Source organism: Haliotis asinina, chromosome 8 (genome assembly GCF_037392515.1).
Source record: "Haliotis asinina isolate JCU_RB_2024 chromosome 8, JCU_Hal_asi_v2, whole genome shotgun sequence".
NCBI lineage: Eukaryota > Metazoa > Mollusca > Gastropoda > Lepetellida > Haliotidae > Haliotis > Haliotis asinina.
In genome coordinates this window covers 22,717,369-22,735,128 of record NC_090287.1, presented here as the reverse complement: position 1 = coordinate 22,735,128, position 17,760 = coordinate 22,717,369, and the positions used below count along the sequence as shown (strand labels likewise).

The window sequence follows — 17,760 nt, the reverse complement described above, 5'->3', positions numbered from 1 at the left end:
ATAAATATTGCTTTTACCAGGTAAAATCAAGTGGCTATTATGCTTCTTAAGTCCCCAAAGTATTACATGGTCTATAATACTATGTTTACATCAAGAAGTGGGTACAGGTATTACAAACTAGACTCAACTGAATGTTATTAGAACGGATTTAATGAGTACACTTTCATGCTTTCAAGGTTTTGTAATATGATGTTAATGGTCAACCTTGACTGACATTAATCATGGATCCCCCTACATGCTTTGACTTTGTTTTCCAGATAGACACACATGAAGTGCAGTCATTATTATATTCAATCACTATCTATGGTCAATTTTTCACTGATATATTTCTCCCATCTGCCAATTATGTGTGGTTGGATGTGTGATCGAAAGGTTTTGTGTGACTTATGAAGAAATCTCAAAGATATGTTATGTACTGTAATACTCTGTAATATTGCTGAGTGCAGTTTAAAAGTAAACTTGCTCACTTTATCATCAGTTGAATCTGTCCAACTGCTCATCTTAAACAAAACATAAGACTATGTATATTTCTACATGATATTGTCACATCTTACTGGATAGATAATAGACATAGGTTCTTCTCCTTATTATAGTCTCGAATTAATACTTTTGATTGAAAAAACAACAGACAATAATAAGAAGCCTTTTCCATACCCCCTTCATGACACATTTTGGTAATTTTAGCCCCTGAAGAGACCATTCTCTAAAGAGCCTTGTGTTTTTGGTCATCTACCCCTGGTGGAGGCACCTTGGTTCAGGTCCTGAGGTTGGAGCATTCGCTTAGTATCCTTGGAAAAGATACTTGATCCATATTGTCTCAGTTCAGTCCACTGTAAAATAAGCACCCATGAGGATGTGCTGACAATGTGAGTGTTTAGTTCATTGCACCTAACAGGCAACATGGCTGTATACACCTTAGGGAGTTTGAAAATAGTATGATAGTATGATAGTGTGCTATCACCAGGGTTAGTAATGTACGTAGCACCATCAGCATTCAATGTGCAAGGATATTTAGGCCATATAAGCGTACTAATACTATTACAATCTACACTAACACCGTAATTCCTAACGGGTTTTAATATTAAGCTGACAAATAAATTCATATTGTTGCTTGTTTGCAAATGTCTTGCTATATACAGCTTACACCACCGGTCAGTAAACACACTGCCTTATCTTGAGAAAGGTCTGGGCAGTGCTAACGTAGACAAAGTTAATCCACACCTGATCCAGGTGATATAAGACTGCTGATACAATATCACAACACTATCTTTTATTGACAGGACACAACTGGGTAAACAATGAGTGGTGGATGCACTTACCACCTTGAAGTTGGGAGCTACAATGATTAACATAATCCAGGATGTGTGAGTTAACTCCTGTCTGAACAGTATATAAGTTACATAATGACCTTGCTCACTTAACCGTATACAAGTTATATAATGATCTACCTCCCTGAACAGTATCTCAGTTCTATACTGGCCTGCCTCAATGTACAGTATATAAGTTACATAAAGACCTGTCTCACTGAACAGTATCTTAGCCATATACAGATTGTTACGGTATTTACCCTAATTTACCGTGACAAGATCTACCTCCATGAACAGTATACAAGTTGCATAATGACCTACCTCACTGAACAGTATCTTGGCTATATACAGACTTACCTCCATGAAGAGTATATAAGTTACACAATGACTTACCTCACTGAACAGTATCTTGGCTATATACAGACTTACCTCCATGAAGAGTATATAAGTTACATAATGACCTACTTCACTGAACAGTATCTTGGCTATAGACAGACTTACCTCCATGAACAGTATATAAGTTACATAATGACCTACTTCACTGAACAGTATCTTATCTGTATACAGACTTACCTCCATGAACAGTATATAAGTTACACGACGACTTACCTCACTGAACAGTATCTTGGCTATATACAGACTTACCTCCATGAACAGTATATAAGTTACACGATGACTTACCTCACTGAACAGTATCTTAGCTATATACAGACTTACCTCCATGAACAGTATATAAGTTACACAATGACTTACCTCACTGAACAGTATCTTGGCTATATACAGACTTACCTCCATGAACAGTATATAAGTTACACATTGACTTACCTCACTGAACAGTATCTTGGCTATATACAGACTTACCTCCATGAACAGTATATAAGTTACACGATGACCTACCTCACTGAACAGTATCTTGGCTATATACAGACTTACCTCCGTGAACAGTATATAAGTTACACGATGACTTACCTCACTGAACAGTATCTTGGCTATATACAGACTTACCTCCATGAACAGTATATAAGTTACACATTGACTTACCTCACTGAACAGTATCTTGGCTATATACAGACTTACCTCCATGAACAGTATATAAGTTACACGATGACCTACCTCACTGAACAGTATCTTGGCTATATACAGACTTACCTCCATGAACAGTATATAAGTTACACGATGACTTACCTCACTGAACAGTATCTTGGCTATATACAGACTTACCTCCACGAACAGTATATAAGTTACACAATGACTTACCTCACTGAACAGTATCTTGGCTATATACAGACTTACCTCCATGAACAGTATATAAGTTACACATTGACTTACCTCACTGAACAGTATCTTGGCTATATACAGACTTACCTCCGTGAACAGTATATAAGTTACACGATGACTTACCTCACTGAACAGTATCTTGGCTATATACAGACTTACCTCCATGAACAGTATATAAGTTACACGATGACTTACCTCACTGAACAGTATCTTGGCTATATACAGACTTACCTCCACGAACAGTATATAAGTTACACAATGACTTACCTCACTGAACAGTATCTTGGCTATATACAGACTTACCTCCATGAACAGTATATAAGTTACACATTGACTTACCTCACTGAACAGTATCTTGGCTATATACAGACTTACCTCCGTGAACAGTATATAAGTTACACGATGACCTACCTCACTGAACAGTATCTTGGCTATATACAGACTTACCTCCATGAACAGTATATAAGTTACACGATGACTTACCTCACCGAACAGTATCTTGGCTATATACAGACTTACCTCCGTGAACAGTATATAAGTTACACGATGACTTACCTCACTGAACAGTATCTTGGCTATATACAGACTTACCTCCATGAACAGTATATAAGTTACACATTGACTTACCTCACTGAACAGTATCTTGGCTATATACAGACTTACCTCCATGAACAGTATATAAGTTACACGATGACCTACCTCACTGAACAGTATCTTGGCTATATACAGACTTACCTCCATGAACAGTATATAAGTTACACGATGACTTACCTCACTGAACAGTATCTTGGCTATATACAGACTTACCTCCACGAACAGTATATAAGTTACACAATGACTTACCTCACTGAACAGTATCTTGGCTATATACAGACTTACCTCCATGAACAGTATATAAGTTACACATTGACTTACCTCACTGAACAGTATCTTGGCTATATACAGACTTACCTCCATGAACAGTATATAAGTTACACGATGACCTACCTCACTGAACAGTATCTTGGCTATATACAGACTTACCTCCATGAACAGTATATAAGTTACACATTGACCTACCTCACTGAACAGTATCTTGGCTATATACAGACTTACCTCCATGAACAGTATATAAGTTACACAATGACCTACCTCACTGAACAGTATCTTGGCTATATACAGACTTACCTCCACGAACAGTATATAAGTTACACGATGACTTACCTCACTGAACAGTATCTTGGCTATATACAGACTTACCTCCACGAACAGTATATAAGTTACACAATGACCTACTTCACTGAACAGTATCTTGGCTATATACAGACTTACCTCCATGAACAGTATATAAGTTACATAATGACCTACCTCACTGAACAGTATCTTAGCAGTTACACGATGACCTACCTCACTGAACAGTATCTTAGCAGTTACAAAATGACTTACCTCACTGAACAGTATCTTGGCTATATACAGACTTACCTCCATGAACAGTATATAAGTTACATAATGACCTACCTCACTGAACAGTATCTTAGCTACATACTAACCTATATCCATGAACAGTATATAAATTACACAATGACACATCTCCATGAACAGTATCTTAGCTATATACAGACCTAAACTCCATGAGTCAGTGAGTTTAATTTTATGCCCACCCAGCAATATCCCAGCTATATGGTGGCAGTCTGTACATAAACGAGTCTGGACCAGACAATCCACTCATCAACAGCACAAGCATCGATCTGCACAATTGGGAACCGATGACGTGTCAACGAAGTCAGCGAGCCTGACCACCTGATTCCATCAGTTGCCTCTTACGACAAGCATGGTCATCTTTAATGGAAAGCATGGGTTGCTGAAGGGCTATTCCACCACATGAACCATATATAAACAAGCATTGTCACTAAGGTGACATAATCCCCCTCCGCAAATAATCACATTAAACTTAAAAGCTTGATGAAGCTTGATGTCAAATGTGAAGAAAATCCACAGAATGGTTCTTGAGATATGACGCTGACAAGATAACATGCAGCTAAACATGCTGTAATTTCAAAGTGTCACCATGAAGGTCACCAAAATCAACTGGGCCCTGCACCTTCCCTAGAATAAGCTTGGTGCTGAATATGAAGAAAATTCGGGGAATATTCTTGAGATATCTTGCTGACATGGGTAAAAGGTTAAAGTCCTCTTGTGACCTTGAAATGGTCACCAAACCTGACTGAGACCTGTCTTTTACTATGATGAACCTAGCTAACAAATATGAAAAGAATCAAGAAAATGGTTCTTAAGATATTCCAAATGGTACATAATGACCTACCTCCCTGAACAGTGTCTTAGCTACTAGTATATACTCTATATAGTATATAGAAACAACTTTCTCAAAAATGTCTGGGAATATTATATAGACAGACCCACCTCCATGAAGAGTATATTAGTAACATAATGGCCTACCTCTCTGAAGAGTATATTAGCTAAATAATGGAATGCCACTCTGAATGGCATCTTAACTCTATAATGGCCCATCTCTATGATACTAATTAGTTATATGATGATCTACCTCTCTGATGCTTGTTGTTTAACACTCCACTCAGCAAAATTCCAGCTACATGGTGATGCGCTGTAAATAACTGAGTCTGGACCAGACAATCCAGTGACCAACAACATGAACATCGATCTGCACAATTGGGAACCGATGACATGTGTCAACTAAGTCAGTGAGCCAGACTATTTTATCCTGTTAGCTGCTTCTTACAACAAGCATAGTCGCCTTTTATGGCGAGCATGGGTTGCTGAAGTCCTATTCTATCCCGGGACCTTCACAGGTCTACACAACAGAGACATGATAACATTTGTCAACCAAGTCAGCAAGCCTGACCAATTGATGCCGCTGGTCAACAAGCATGAGTTAATGAAGACCGCTTCTAACCCAAATCTTTGAGGCTTCTGCCTTTCTGAACAATATCTTATCTACTCCTCTGAACAATATCTTAGCAGGTGATAGCCTTCCTCCAGACCAGCATACATTTCTGGGGACCAGTTCTAACTCAGAGATGCAACACAAGTGGGGAGTTGCAACGAGATCACATTTAATGACAGAAAACATCACAAGCAGTACTTAGTCACAGCCATTTAATTTCAATATGCTGATGCATTTCCCACAATACATGTTTGTACACAGCCAATGCTGGATACCCATACACTCGGTCTAATACAGTAACATGTCATGCTCTGGACCAGCATAGCAACATTACAATATGTCCACATTTTTACTTTATTGCTGAAGCAAAGGTTTAATGCAACCAAGTCAGTTTTAATGTTTCATTATACATGTATACCATACAAACTTAAGATAGTAATACAGGGGTGCAATACAGATGACGTGATCTAATTCTATATTGCACCCCAGATTCCGTACTGAACCCAGTATATATACATATATATATCATTGCGTGTTGGCACTAGGTGGGATGAAAGACTGAAGAAATGTATATTGAAGATGTTACAGGCATCATGGGTCTGGTGCTTTTGGATCTCAGGAAGATGAGCCTGGTCAGATCATTACACAGCTCAAGGATGGAAATACACAAAGAAATCAGCACCTGAGATAACTCAGCAATTTGTAACAATTTGTTAACCTGAAGTGTTCGCCAATACAAAAAACCTTTCCATGGTGTGTGTTGACACATCTTCTTGTCGACAGTATTGCAGATGTTTGTCTCGTCATCAGAGTCAGACACAGAGGAGTTATCTACCCTGTATGGTACTCCACTGAGCCATGTAATAGCCTAGGGTCCAAAGCCCAAATTCCATGGAGCAAAAACTGATTTGAATCCAAATTTACCAAAGTTGTTTAAACAGCATTTTGAACAGTATTTCAGTTATTGCAGGCAGTTCCACTTTCATATGAAAGATAAGATTACAAATCCTGTGATCAAAGGTGTGGTGCTGTTCATGGAGGCAAAGCATGATTTGAGTCTGCAACCTCAGATTCTGGCATGCCAAACAAAAGGATCCAAAACTACAGAGCCAAGTGGAGTGCTGTTGACAAATGGACCCCTGTATGTATGAACAATATCTTTCTACTCACAGCCCCAAGGTCAGCAATACAGAGAAGTCTCGATAAATGAGGTTGACAATTCAGATTCTTTGAAATATGCCTTTCACATATATTGCAGTTTTCAATACATTTTCATGCTGCGGACATATATTCATTCAAAATATACCATCATTAATTTGGTGAGCATTATACGTATTACTTATTCCACACATACAAAACCTAATGACATGGAATACACAACAGGTAATAACCTCTTTACCACTGAATGCCACCCACTTAGTAAATTTCAGCTTGCATACAAATACATCACACACAGGAGTGCCTCCCGAACCCCTCCGCCATTTTTTATCATGATTATATAGTCACATGTTCGGTAGCCATGTTTGCTTTGGTTTTTAGCAAATAAGCATCACAGTGTTGCACTGACCTGCAGCAAGTGTCCATTTACATACAGTGGAGGCTGTCAAAACCAGTGTTTGTCCAATCCAGCAAGTTGTCGAGACCAGCATAAAATCTCAGTCCCATCCATGGCTTGTACATTTACCATCAGCTCTACAATCCAGCACATTGTCTAAACCGGACTATTTCTTCAGTCCCAGTGAGTGCTGGTTTAGACAGCTTCCACTGTAGTTATCTAATCAGTGCAGAAAAATATCCATCATACAACAAAATCCTTCATCTATTGTTCATAAGCACCTTTGATGTAATGAACCTGGAACCATTCCAATGTATTAAATGATGTAGTTAGACTAACCAGTGAATAAATCGATGTAAATTATCTCTATGATATCTAAGATCGACATAAAATATGTGTTACATATTTTGCACAGATTCCTTTTCCTCACAGAAATAGCAAGCATTTTTGACATAAACATTCATCAGATCCAAATTAAGACCAATAACACAGAATCCCATGATAAGTGCCAGTGTGTACAATAATCTGAGACATTACATCATCTCTAAACACATATTGCATAGATCTAGACGACCATGATGTAAGACAAAAAAAACAAAACTTGGATAATACAACCCTCCTCCAAACACAACAACCATTCAATGAAAAATAAGTCTTGACAAGAATGTCAAGGAAACATTCACTTGTTGCTATTCATAAAGATTGTTAATACTGCACTTCCCAACTTCTAGAACACAATTCTTTAAATTAGATAATAACATCATATGGATCTGCTGCCTATGCTTAGATGACAATTTATACACTAAAAAGTGAAATAGACAAACATTTTCTTGCAAAGTTTTGCATATATATCTGATCAATCAGGCAAATGTAAGGCACTGATCTAGGTGAGCATTTATCTGTGAGGCAAGGACCTGAGTTTGGCACACTGGACAACACGCCAGTGGATCGTGTGTATTTGTGCTGCTAAAGTTATCTCCCCTTTGACCATGTCCTCCACTTGAAGCCTGGGTGCCTCTTTCATCTCTTTGACTACCGAAACCACTTTGCTCTTTAGCATTCTCTTTTGTCTTTCCTACAGGCTTTCCAGCACTTGCAGAGCCACCTTTGTGTTTGACTTTGCTGAATTTGTCAGCATTTTTTATTTGGTAAGAACCACGACTGTCACAGTTCTCAGCCTTACTTTTCTTGGTTGGTGGTAAAATTTCTTCAATGTCACTATCGTCAGAAGAAGAATAGTGTGGTCGTCTTGTCCATGACCTCATGGCATCACCTTTCTTTAAAACATCATTGGAACTGGCGGAATGTTTCCTCTTAGAGCCCGTAACAGCTCTATTTGAACTTGCTGTGTGTTCATTATGGGAAGATTGACTATTCCCCACATCATGGCTATTTTGACTGGGACTGGGTTTGGTCGTGGAAGTATTGTACAAGGATATTCTTCTATAGGGTGGGGATGTGAAATTTGAAGCAGGATTAACTTTTTTGAACAGTGGTTTTACTGGGCTTGAATTGTCACTGTCATCTGACACAGACAGTGTCTTGGCCTTTCTGTGATTGTCTGGTGATTTTTGATTACCTAGAATAACAGATGATGTTTCTTGAATCTGAGGACTTTTTGAAGGGGAACTGATTGATTTCACCTTCTTTATGGAACTGTCCTGTTTTGGAGTGCTGGGAGAGGTTGTTTTAGTTTCAGATCCAAACCATTCTTTGATAGACTTGACAGGACTAACTTTCTTGTGGTAACCAGGTGATTTGTTTGTACTTCCATGAGTCTTGCCAGGGCTGACAGATCTATTTCTCATAACACTCAAGTCAGGTTTGGGTGAATAGTTCTTATTCTTGTCTGATTTGTTCATATTTCGTCGAATTTGTGCAAGAAAGCTAGTTCCTTGACCTTGAGAACTACCAAGGACATGGCCTTGACCTGAGAATATAACATTGTCTGACAAACTATTAGAGTCAACAGAATTGATATCACATATTTGAGGTCCCCCATCAGAAGCTGAGCTAGGCTTCCTGTTTGGGTTAGGGCTTGTGGTTTGGTCCCAAATAGTTTTTACCAGAACTCCTGTTGTTCGACTTGGTATTCTGGAATTACCAAGAACAGGGTTTTGTTTAACTCTTTGTGACAAATCTCCTTCATATTTTTCAAATAATTCTTCATCTTTTCCCTCAACTGGCTTTGGTTCCCTAGATGGCATGTCCACAGAACTTGATCTGTTACTTAGTGACCCAGCATCATTTGCATCTGTGAAAACATTAGAACTTTTGCTTTTGTTTGAATTTGTCTCTCCTGATGACTTCATACTTCCAAAACTAAATGGAAGAGTAGGAAGCTGTGGATCATCATTGGAAGAAAATTGACTGGACGATGTCACTGTACTAGAGGGAGGCTTTTTCACCGATGAGACCTTGGACCCAGTCACCTGGCCTTGGCCCCAGAAACTTCTGATATCAGGACTCTTGACTTTTTTCTTATCTAGACAAAAGAAGAGGTCAATTGCAAATTCGAGAGGAAGCACATGAGTAATCAAATGTAGCATGAAAAATATGAATAAAAAAATCTTCTGAAGTAGGAGAGAAAGAACATATCAGTAAACTAGACAACACTTTCATATTACCATATATACCATATACTACATGAAATGGCTGGTTTTGCGCAGTATACATTATCCCCATTCAACATAGTTTCACTACTTCCCATTCACATTAGTTAATATTTGCACATCACTTTTTCAACGGCATTATTGAAGGACAAGAACCTAAACAAAATTCACTAAATTTCAATGAAAGGCATTTCAATATAAACTGCTCCATTTGAAGAACAAAAGATTTAAAAATCAATTCACAACAATTGAATATTTATTCAAAAAAGATACATATTTGTACATATTAGGGCTGTAACAATTCATTGAACTATCAATGGAGTGTAATTGTAGTGTGAGTGATTGAGTGAGTTTAGTTTTATGCCGCACTCTGCAATAGTCCAGCTATATGGCAGTGGTCTGTAAATAATAGAGTCTGGACCAGAGAATCCAGTGATCAAAAGCATTTACATCGATCTGCGCAACTGGGAACCGATGACATGTCAAGCAAATCAGCCACTCTGACCACCTGATCCCATTACGACACTTGGCACAGTCGCCTTTTATGGTGAGCATGGGTTGCCTAAGACCCATTCAGCCCCGGAGATTCTCAAGTTGAGTGCAATTGCTGAGTCTCCGATATCAATAAATTGATGGTAGAAACAAAAAATGTTGATCTATCCATAGTATGTGTGACTACTTCCATAGATAAATATGCAGCACAAAATACAGAAAGTATCAGATTAATTCACTGTGATTTAGAGATATCCACCCCTATTAATTCTTAAACAAACTGACCCGTGAAGGTCTGGGGAAGGATAGGCCTTCAGCAACTCATACTTGCTATAAAAGGTGACTATGCTTGTCGTAAGAGACGATTAACGGGATCAGGTGGTCAGGCTCGCTGACTTGGTTGACACATCATCGATTCCAAGTTGCGTAGATTAATGTTCATGCTGTTGATCACTAGATTGTCTGGTCCCGACTCTATTATTTACAGACTGCCGCTACATAGCTGAAATATTGCTGAGTGTGTCCCAAAACTTAACTCACTAACTCAGTTAAACAAACCTGATCTGGGTTTCAAGTTTCTTGTCTGTAAACAAGAGAGACTGAGACTACTTAAGATTGTTTTTATTTCATATAAACTATACATTTATTTGGGAAATGACTTCAAATGTGACAATTCAAAGAGAAAAAAGTATTATAATAGTTGGTCGCAACAGACTACCGCTATCATCATAGTTGCTTCCCCTCAATAGTCACCCATAACACACACACAGGCACGCACACACAGGCACAGACACACAGACAGACAGACAGACAGACAGACAGACAGACAGACAGACAGACAGACAGACAGACAGACAGACCTATCTCAGTTACCACATTTAGACAGTACTGTTCATTCTACTCCACTCACCAGGAATAACAGTTTCAGTCTTGCTTTCTTTTTCCTTCTTGCCCTTCTTCTGTCCATACCCCTCAGGCTCCTTCACCTTGATGTATGTCCCGCCGCACGTCCTCTGATGGTCCCCCCACCAGGGGTCATTGGACGAGGGTGCTCTGTTCATGGCACGCTTGACATAACCAAAGTATGGACGCCTGTTCTGACATGGCCCATCACATCGCCACCAGTGTTTCTTATACTCTGCCACCTCATCATGGAAAGTGTGATAGATCTGTCAACAAAATTATTTTGTAACTGTGACTGGTTACATCATTATTAAGATATACTGGTTGGATTAAAACATGTGGTCCACAAAGTATGGACGCCTGTTCTGACATGGCCCATCACATCGCCACCAGTGTTTCTTATACTCTGCCACCTCATCATGGAAAGTGTGATAGATCTGTCAACAAAATTATTTTGTAACTGTGACTGGTTACATCATTATTAAGATATACTGGTTGGATTAAAACATGTGGTCCACAAAGTATGGCCAAAAGGGAAAACAAAACTATGATGTAACCTGAGGAGACATTCTAGCAGCTCCTATTAGTACTACTGTGGAAGCTGTCTAACCTGTCACCCATCAGGGCTGAAGAAATAATCCAATTACATAAAAAAATCTTGCTGGATTGTAGAGCTGATGATAAAGGTATTAGCCACGGATAAGACTGAGATTTTATGCCAGTGTTGACAACTTGCTTGACTGGACAGAAGCTGTTTTGACAGCTTCCATTGTACTGTTTGGGGGACAGGCATGAAACAGTTTTATCACTGCAGTACTAGAGACTATAAAGAGCCGTTTGATATTATTTACATTGACATTTACAATAAACGGTAGCAAAATAAAAAATATAAGAAACACTTTTTATTCTATCAACTTCATATGCAAGTGTCGGCAACTTTCAGAACAAGACAGAGACATGACACCAACTGAGATACTCGTTCCTGTTTCCTTGTTGATTCTGTTCATGTGTTTCTGGAACTCTGGGCCATGGCCGTCATGATCCTGATAATACAAACAGGAGGATTTAATCAGTCATGCACACATACTGATGAGGAAATCTAGCCCTCCAACTGGTGAGAGAGTGATTATCTTTCTCATATTATTTTCTTTGATAAGCTTTAATATTGTATATTACAAAAGAAATATGTAAAACGAGAAATAAACAGTTGTAACCTAATTATCAAATATGACAGTTATAATCACATTTATCCTATTTTGTGATTTATCATCTTCACTTCAATAGGACATAAACTATCATAAATAGATCTATCTATAAACTATTTACAGGTTTGAAACCTGATAAATCTTCACTTCAATAGGACATAAACTATCATAAATAGATCTATCTATAAACTATTTACAGGTTTGAAACCTAAGTCCTTACTCAGATCACAGCAGAAAACATGACAACAAGAATGCAATACTTTGATTTCAGACAAATTCATCAAGGCATTCTTACTATATTTCTGAGTCAGAATAGCTCTGTTGGTACTTCATCAGACAATGCATTCCTTACACACACATGTGTATCAGTATTATTATCAGCTGAACTGTTAACCAATCTTCTCTAACATATTGCAATGCAGGACTTTGAAACAACATGACTAGGGACTTGTGCAGCATGTAATACATTCATTTGACCATACTATTCCCACTGAATTATTTTTAGATGCAACTGATAAATTTACAAGGTCTTTGCAAAACGTGAAAGATTATAACAAGTGCACAAATTAAATACAAGGTGAATAAGAAAAAAGCTATTTTTGAAAACAATATCCATGCCATGGATAATGAGGATGAAATAATGACCATCATAAAAATAACCTGTTGACTTTTCACAGTTCTTTTATATCATTTTTACCTGACAAGCTGTTAAAATTCATATACAGTGCGAACCTGGATACTCGGACCTCTATATCCTGGATATCCTGAAACCTCGCCCTCCGGTCAATCCTCACAAAAAAACCCAATCTCTTACGCTATAAAAAGGTGACTGTCTATGACGGATATTTGGTTTCTGTTTTTTGTTTACTGTTTATAAACAAACCAACTAAATCAATGCAAAACTGACTCACTTATCCACATGAAGCTTTGATCTTACACAGATCATGTGAACTGAAGCATGAGTGTCCCATGTGTTTTGACACGAGACAAGGTATGATAATAGTAATACAGATTCAATATAGCTATTGTTTAGGGTTTGGAGGGTCTTAAAAGATTCTCTAGTCACTGATAGTCAATGACACTGATTCCTCATTAAACGAAAAACTGCATAGAACACAGGTATTTGGCCTGCAGGTATGCTAATACAGATTTAACCAATTAGACAACAGCTATTGTTTCGGGTTTGGAGGGTCTTGAAAAATTCTCTAGTCACTGATAGTCAATGACACTGATTCCTCATTAAACGAAAAACTGCATAGAACACAGGTACTTGGCCTGCAGTATATGTGCTAAGATCTTTTTGATGACATGGTTACCACTATCTAATATTTCTGCAAACTGACTTCCTTGAATATTGACAAAACTGCTATTTTCAGCGACTGTTTACTCACTGTTGGCAGTATCGTAATGTGCTCAATGTGTATTACCCGGTAGCAATCGTATGGAAAATAGCATTCGGGATCGATCAGGTACAAACATTTCTCAGGTAAAAGTTCAAAAGGTATGTGCAAATGTCCCCTTTCGTGATTTGGTAAGCTGTGCTCTGATTGGTAAGTCTCAAAGGTTACCTGACATGACTTCCCATAAGGTTTTGTTAGACACAGTAGAGGAATGTAATGGAAAGTACTGACTTGGTAGTATTGGTAGTGATTAGTAGGCCTATATGACACTGAGTGAACTGTAATTGGCAAATTAAAACTACCATGCTGTTTCTGAAGTGCTTTTAACCCAGAAGTGTAAGCTGGCTACTGTTTCAACAACAAAGCCTGGATGACAGAAAATTTCTGGATATTCAGTTAACTAGATGATTTAAGCATAAACGAATGTGTCCGGATATCCAGGGTCTCACCGTAATACCCTTAGACGTCTTACCCTATCATTGTTGGTGATGAACAGATACGCATGAATCATCTCATGCTGAAACAAAGACAAAAATGATATGTCATGAATGTGTAGTGTTGGAAAAGGAGCAATGGAAAAAGAGCATCTGCTTAGTATCTTATACATGCATTAAAGCTATGTTATAATTCATGAAATGATACTTATAATCATGTTAATATAGCTGTATACGAAACAGAAATGAGTATTACTGCCTACCAGTAATGTTTCAACAAGGTCTTTCCTCGGTCTCAGTTTCAGTAGTGGCAAACTCAGTCGAACAGAACACAGTCCTCCTCGTCTTTCATACACACATAATCCAGCACATCTAAAAAAACCCAGCCAGAATGGGATCATGGTTCAAAGTCACTTAATGCCTACAAATCTCAAAGTAAAATATCACACTACATGCTAGACAGTGTAGTCAGTGTCCCCAGACAATATCATTTCCCTCTCAGTTCAGATCTTATTTAATGCGACCCGTGAAGGTCCCAGGGTTGGGTGGTCAGGCTCACTGACTTGGGTGACATGTCATCTGTTCCCAATTGCACAGTTTGATGCTCATATTGCTGATCACTGGACTGTCTGGCCCAGACTCAATTACTTACAGACCACCGCCACATAGCTGGAATATTGCTAAGTGTAGTGTAAAACTAAACTCACTCACACACTCTTATTTAATGGGACAGCATCTGTGGCTTATCTATCTCAATGTGGCCACTCTTGCATTTTGGTCCTTTTGTCCTTCGGCCTTTTTCACCTGTTCACTTTACATGTATGAAATGTTTCAGTAAATACGTCTAGAATTGCTGTGAGAATAATCACCACAGAGACAGGTTGTACCCATGGTAACTGCGTGCGATTTGAGACTATACAATTTTGTTTGTGACCATGTGTAAGATATCATTACCAGGACAATGTACAGACCAGAACCTTGTGTGAGTAGCATTTCAAAGCAGACACTGTACATGTATACAGATATCCGTCTTTTGTAGTACTAGAGGATTAAAAATCAACAAATATTTATACAAATTCACTATCATTCTACTTGATGTGTGCATATGAAACATAATGTGTTCCCAATTTTTACATACAAAGTCATTCTTGGACTCCATTTGACCTCAATTCCGGCTAATTTTCCCCAGAAAAATCGATCGTTGTACTGAAGGAACAAGGCTCTAATGTCTGGGTTGGGATCTGTCAGCTCCCAACTTTCGTCGACAATGGATAATGGTGATTTAGAGGAAACAGGCACCCTTGCTGAAGATGGCGGTGAGACAATGTTATTGGCCGCTTCTCTGTCGAACTGTTCTTGCAACTGGCGAGCGAATTCAAAGTCCGGATCTCCCATAATGTCAAACGATTCAAATTGCAAACACAACTCTTACTGCAGGTGCCCGCCATATTATTTTGTCATAGGTGAAGGTCGAATGTTAACCTTCAAACGATATTTTCCTAACAACGCATTTCAAACGTAGATTCACAATCGGCGTCTGGTCACACTAAATCAGACCATCTGATTACAACAACGTCACATTACACAGAATCTCATTTATGCAAATTATCAATTCACAAGAAATGCATGCTATATTCATCAATACATGGAAACCGATCATAATGGTTATGTATGATTTATTTTAATTCGATGCAGTGTTCTTAACAATGTATAGAAACTGCATTTATGAAGGTTTGATAATACCAGGAGGCTCATACAGAGTATGCTGTAGAGTATCCCTGATAATAAAGACTTTTCATAAACGGGAATTATACATGAAATACACCCATTATCCCACGCAAATGTCACAGCATAAATGACAAAATAATATGTCAAGAACTAAAATACTGCCACGTGTTCCTCTGCTCATAAAATCGCAAACGACATATGACAAATAAGCTAATGTTCCTTGATAACAGTAAAATGCACATGGGTAAACCAGTTGCAGTAATATGGGGGTATAAAGGAGAGGGAATAGGTGCATGTAAGTGAAATACTAAGACTGAAGGAAGAACAAGAGAAAATGGCCACGGCCAATTATGAAATTGTGCTATCTTTATTGTTGTTTTCGCCAATGATTACTGAGGCGTTTGCACAAATACGGGGTCACTTGCAGGCACACGAACCCGATTACAGGCACATGTTCACATGTTACAGATACATTTGGGGTTTACCATAAAAAACAAGGTGGATTAGAAAAAGCATTCTCTTTATAGTCGAAGTTAACATAGTCTCAGTATCACTCCTTGCACTCCTATACTGAAACACAGTGTAGGGGTGGCACGAATAATGCTGAAACTAACTCCTATACTGAAACAGTGTAGGGGTGGAACGAATAATGCTGAAACTAACTCCTATACTGAAACACAGTGTAGGGGTGGCACGAATAATGCTGAAACTAACTCCTACACTGAAACATAGTGTAGGAGTGGAACGAACAATACGGACACTAACTCCTATACTGAAACATAGTGTAGGGGTGGAACGAATAATGCTGAAACTAACTCCTATACTGAAACATAGTGTAGGAGTGGAACGAACAATACGGACACTAACTCCTATACTGAAACACAGTGTAGGGGTGGAACGAATAATGCTGAAACTAACTCCTATACTGAAACATAGTGTAGGGGTGGCACGAATAATACTGAAACTAACTCCTATACTGAAACAGTGTAGGGTTGGAACGAATAATGCTGAAACTAACTCCTATACTGAAACACAGTGTAGGGTTGGAACGAATAATGCTGAAACTAACTCCTATACTGAAACACAGTGTAGGGTTGGAACGAATAATGCTGAAACTAACTCCTATACTGAAACACAGTGTAGGGGTGGAACGAATAATGCTGAAACTAACTCCTATACTGAAACAGTGTAGGAGTGGAACGAATAATGCTGAAACTAACTCTTATACTGAAACACAGTGTAGGGTTGGAACGAATAATGCTGATACTAACTCCTATACTGAAACACAGTGTAGGGGTGGAACGAACAATACGGACACTAACTCCTATACTGAAACATAGTGTAGGGGTGGAACGAATAATGCTGAAACTAACTCCTATACTGAAACACAGTGTAGGGGTGGAACGAACAATACGGACACTAACTCCTATACTGAAACAGTGTAGGGTTGGAACGAATAATGCTGAAACTAACTCCTATACTGAAACACAGTGTAGGGGTGGAACGAATAATGCTGAAACTAACTCCTATACTGAAACAGTGTAGGGTTGGAACGAATAATGCTGAAACTAACCCCTATACTGAAACAGTGTAGGGGTGGAACGAATAATACTGAAACTAACTCCTATACTGAAACAGTGTAGGGGTGGAACGAATAATGCTGAAACTAACTCCTATACTGAAACACAGTGTAGGGTTGGAACGAATAATGCTGAAACTAACTCCTATACTGAAACAGTGTAGGAGTGGAACGAATAATGCTGAAACTAACTCCTATACTGAAACGTAGTGTAGGGGTGGAACGAACAATACGGACACTAACTCCTATACTGAAACAGTGTAGGGGTGGAACGAATAATGCTGAAACTAACTCCTATACTGAAACACAGTGTAGGGGTGGAACGAACAATACGGACACTAACTCCTATACTGAAACAGTGTAGG

At 38.5% G+C, this 17,760-nt stretch overlaps 1 protein-coding gene across 1 annotated transcript; it reads right to left on the bottom strand.

Moving 5' to 3' along the window:
• Positions 1-7,810: 7,810 nt before the first annotated feature.
• LOC137293577 (DNA-dependent metalloprotease SPRTN-like) lies at positions 7,811-15,550 on the bottom strand. Its single transcript, XM_067824213.1, has 6 exons — positions 15,227-15,550; positions 14,352-14,460; positions 14,127-14,171; positions 12,018-12,092; positions 11,057-11,315; positions 7,811-9,527 (listed from the first exon to the last, which is right to left on the bottom strand). Exons 1-6 carry the CDS (start codon positions 15,481-15,483, stop codon positions 7,903-7,905), a joined length of 2,370 nt encoding a protein of 789 aa, XP_067680314.1. The 5' UTR covers positions 15,484-15,550; the 3' UTR covers positions 7,811-7,902.
• Positions 15,551-17,760: the final 2,210 nt, after the last annotated feature.

Excerpts from the sequence above, each read along its gene's own strand:
- LOC137293577 (XM_067824213.1), bottom strand. The coding sequence starts at position 15,483 with ATGGGAGATCCGGACTTTGAATTCGCTCGCCAGTTGCAAGAACAGTTC. Across the intron at positions 14,461-15,226 it reads TGGAGTCCAAGAATGACTTT|ATGTGCTGGATTATGTGTGT; the intron begins GTATGTAAAAAT and ends GGGTTTTTTTAG. Across the intron at positions 12,093-14,126 it reads TCATCACCAACAATGATAGG|GATCATGACGGCCATGGCCC; the intron begins GTAAGACGTCTA and ends TTGTATTATCAG.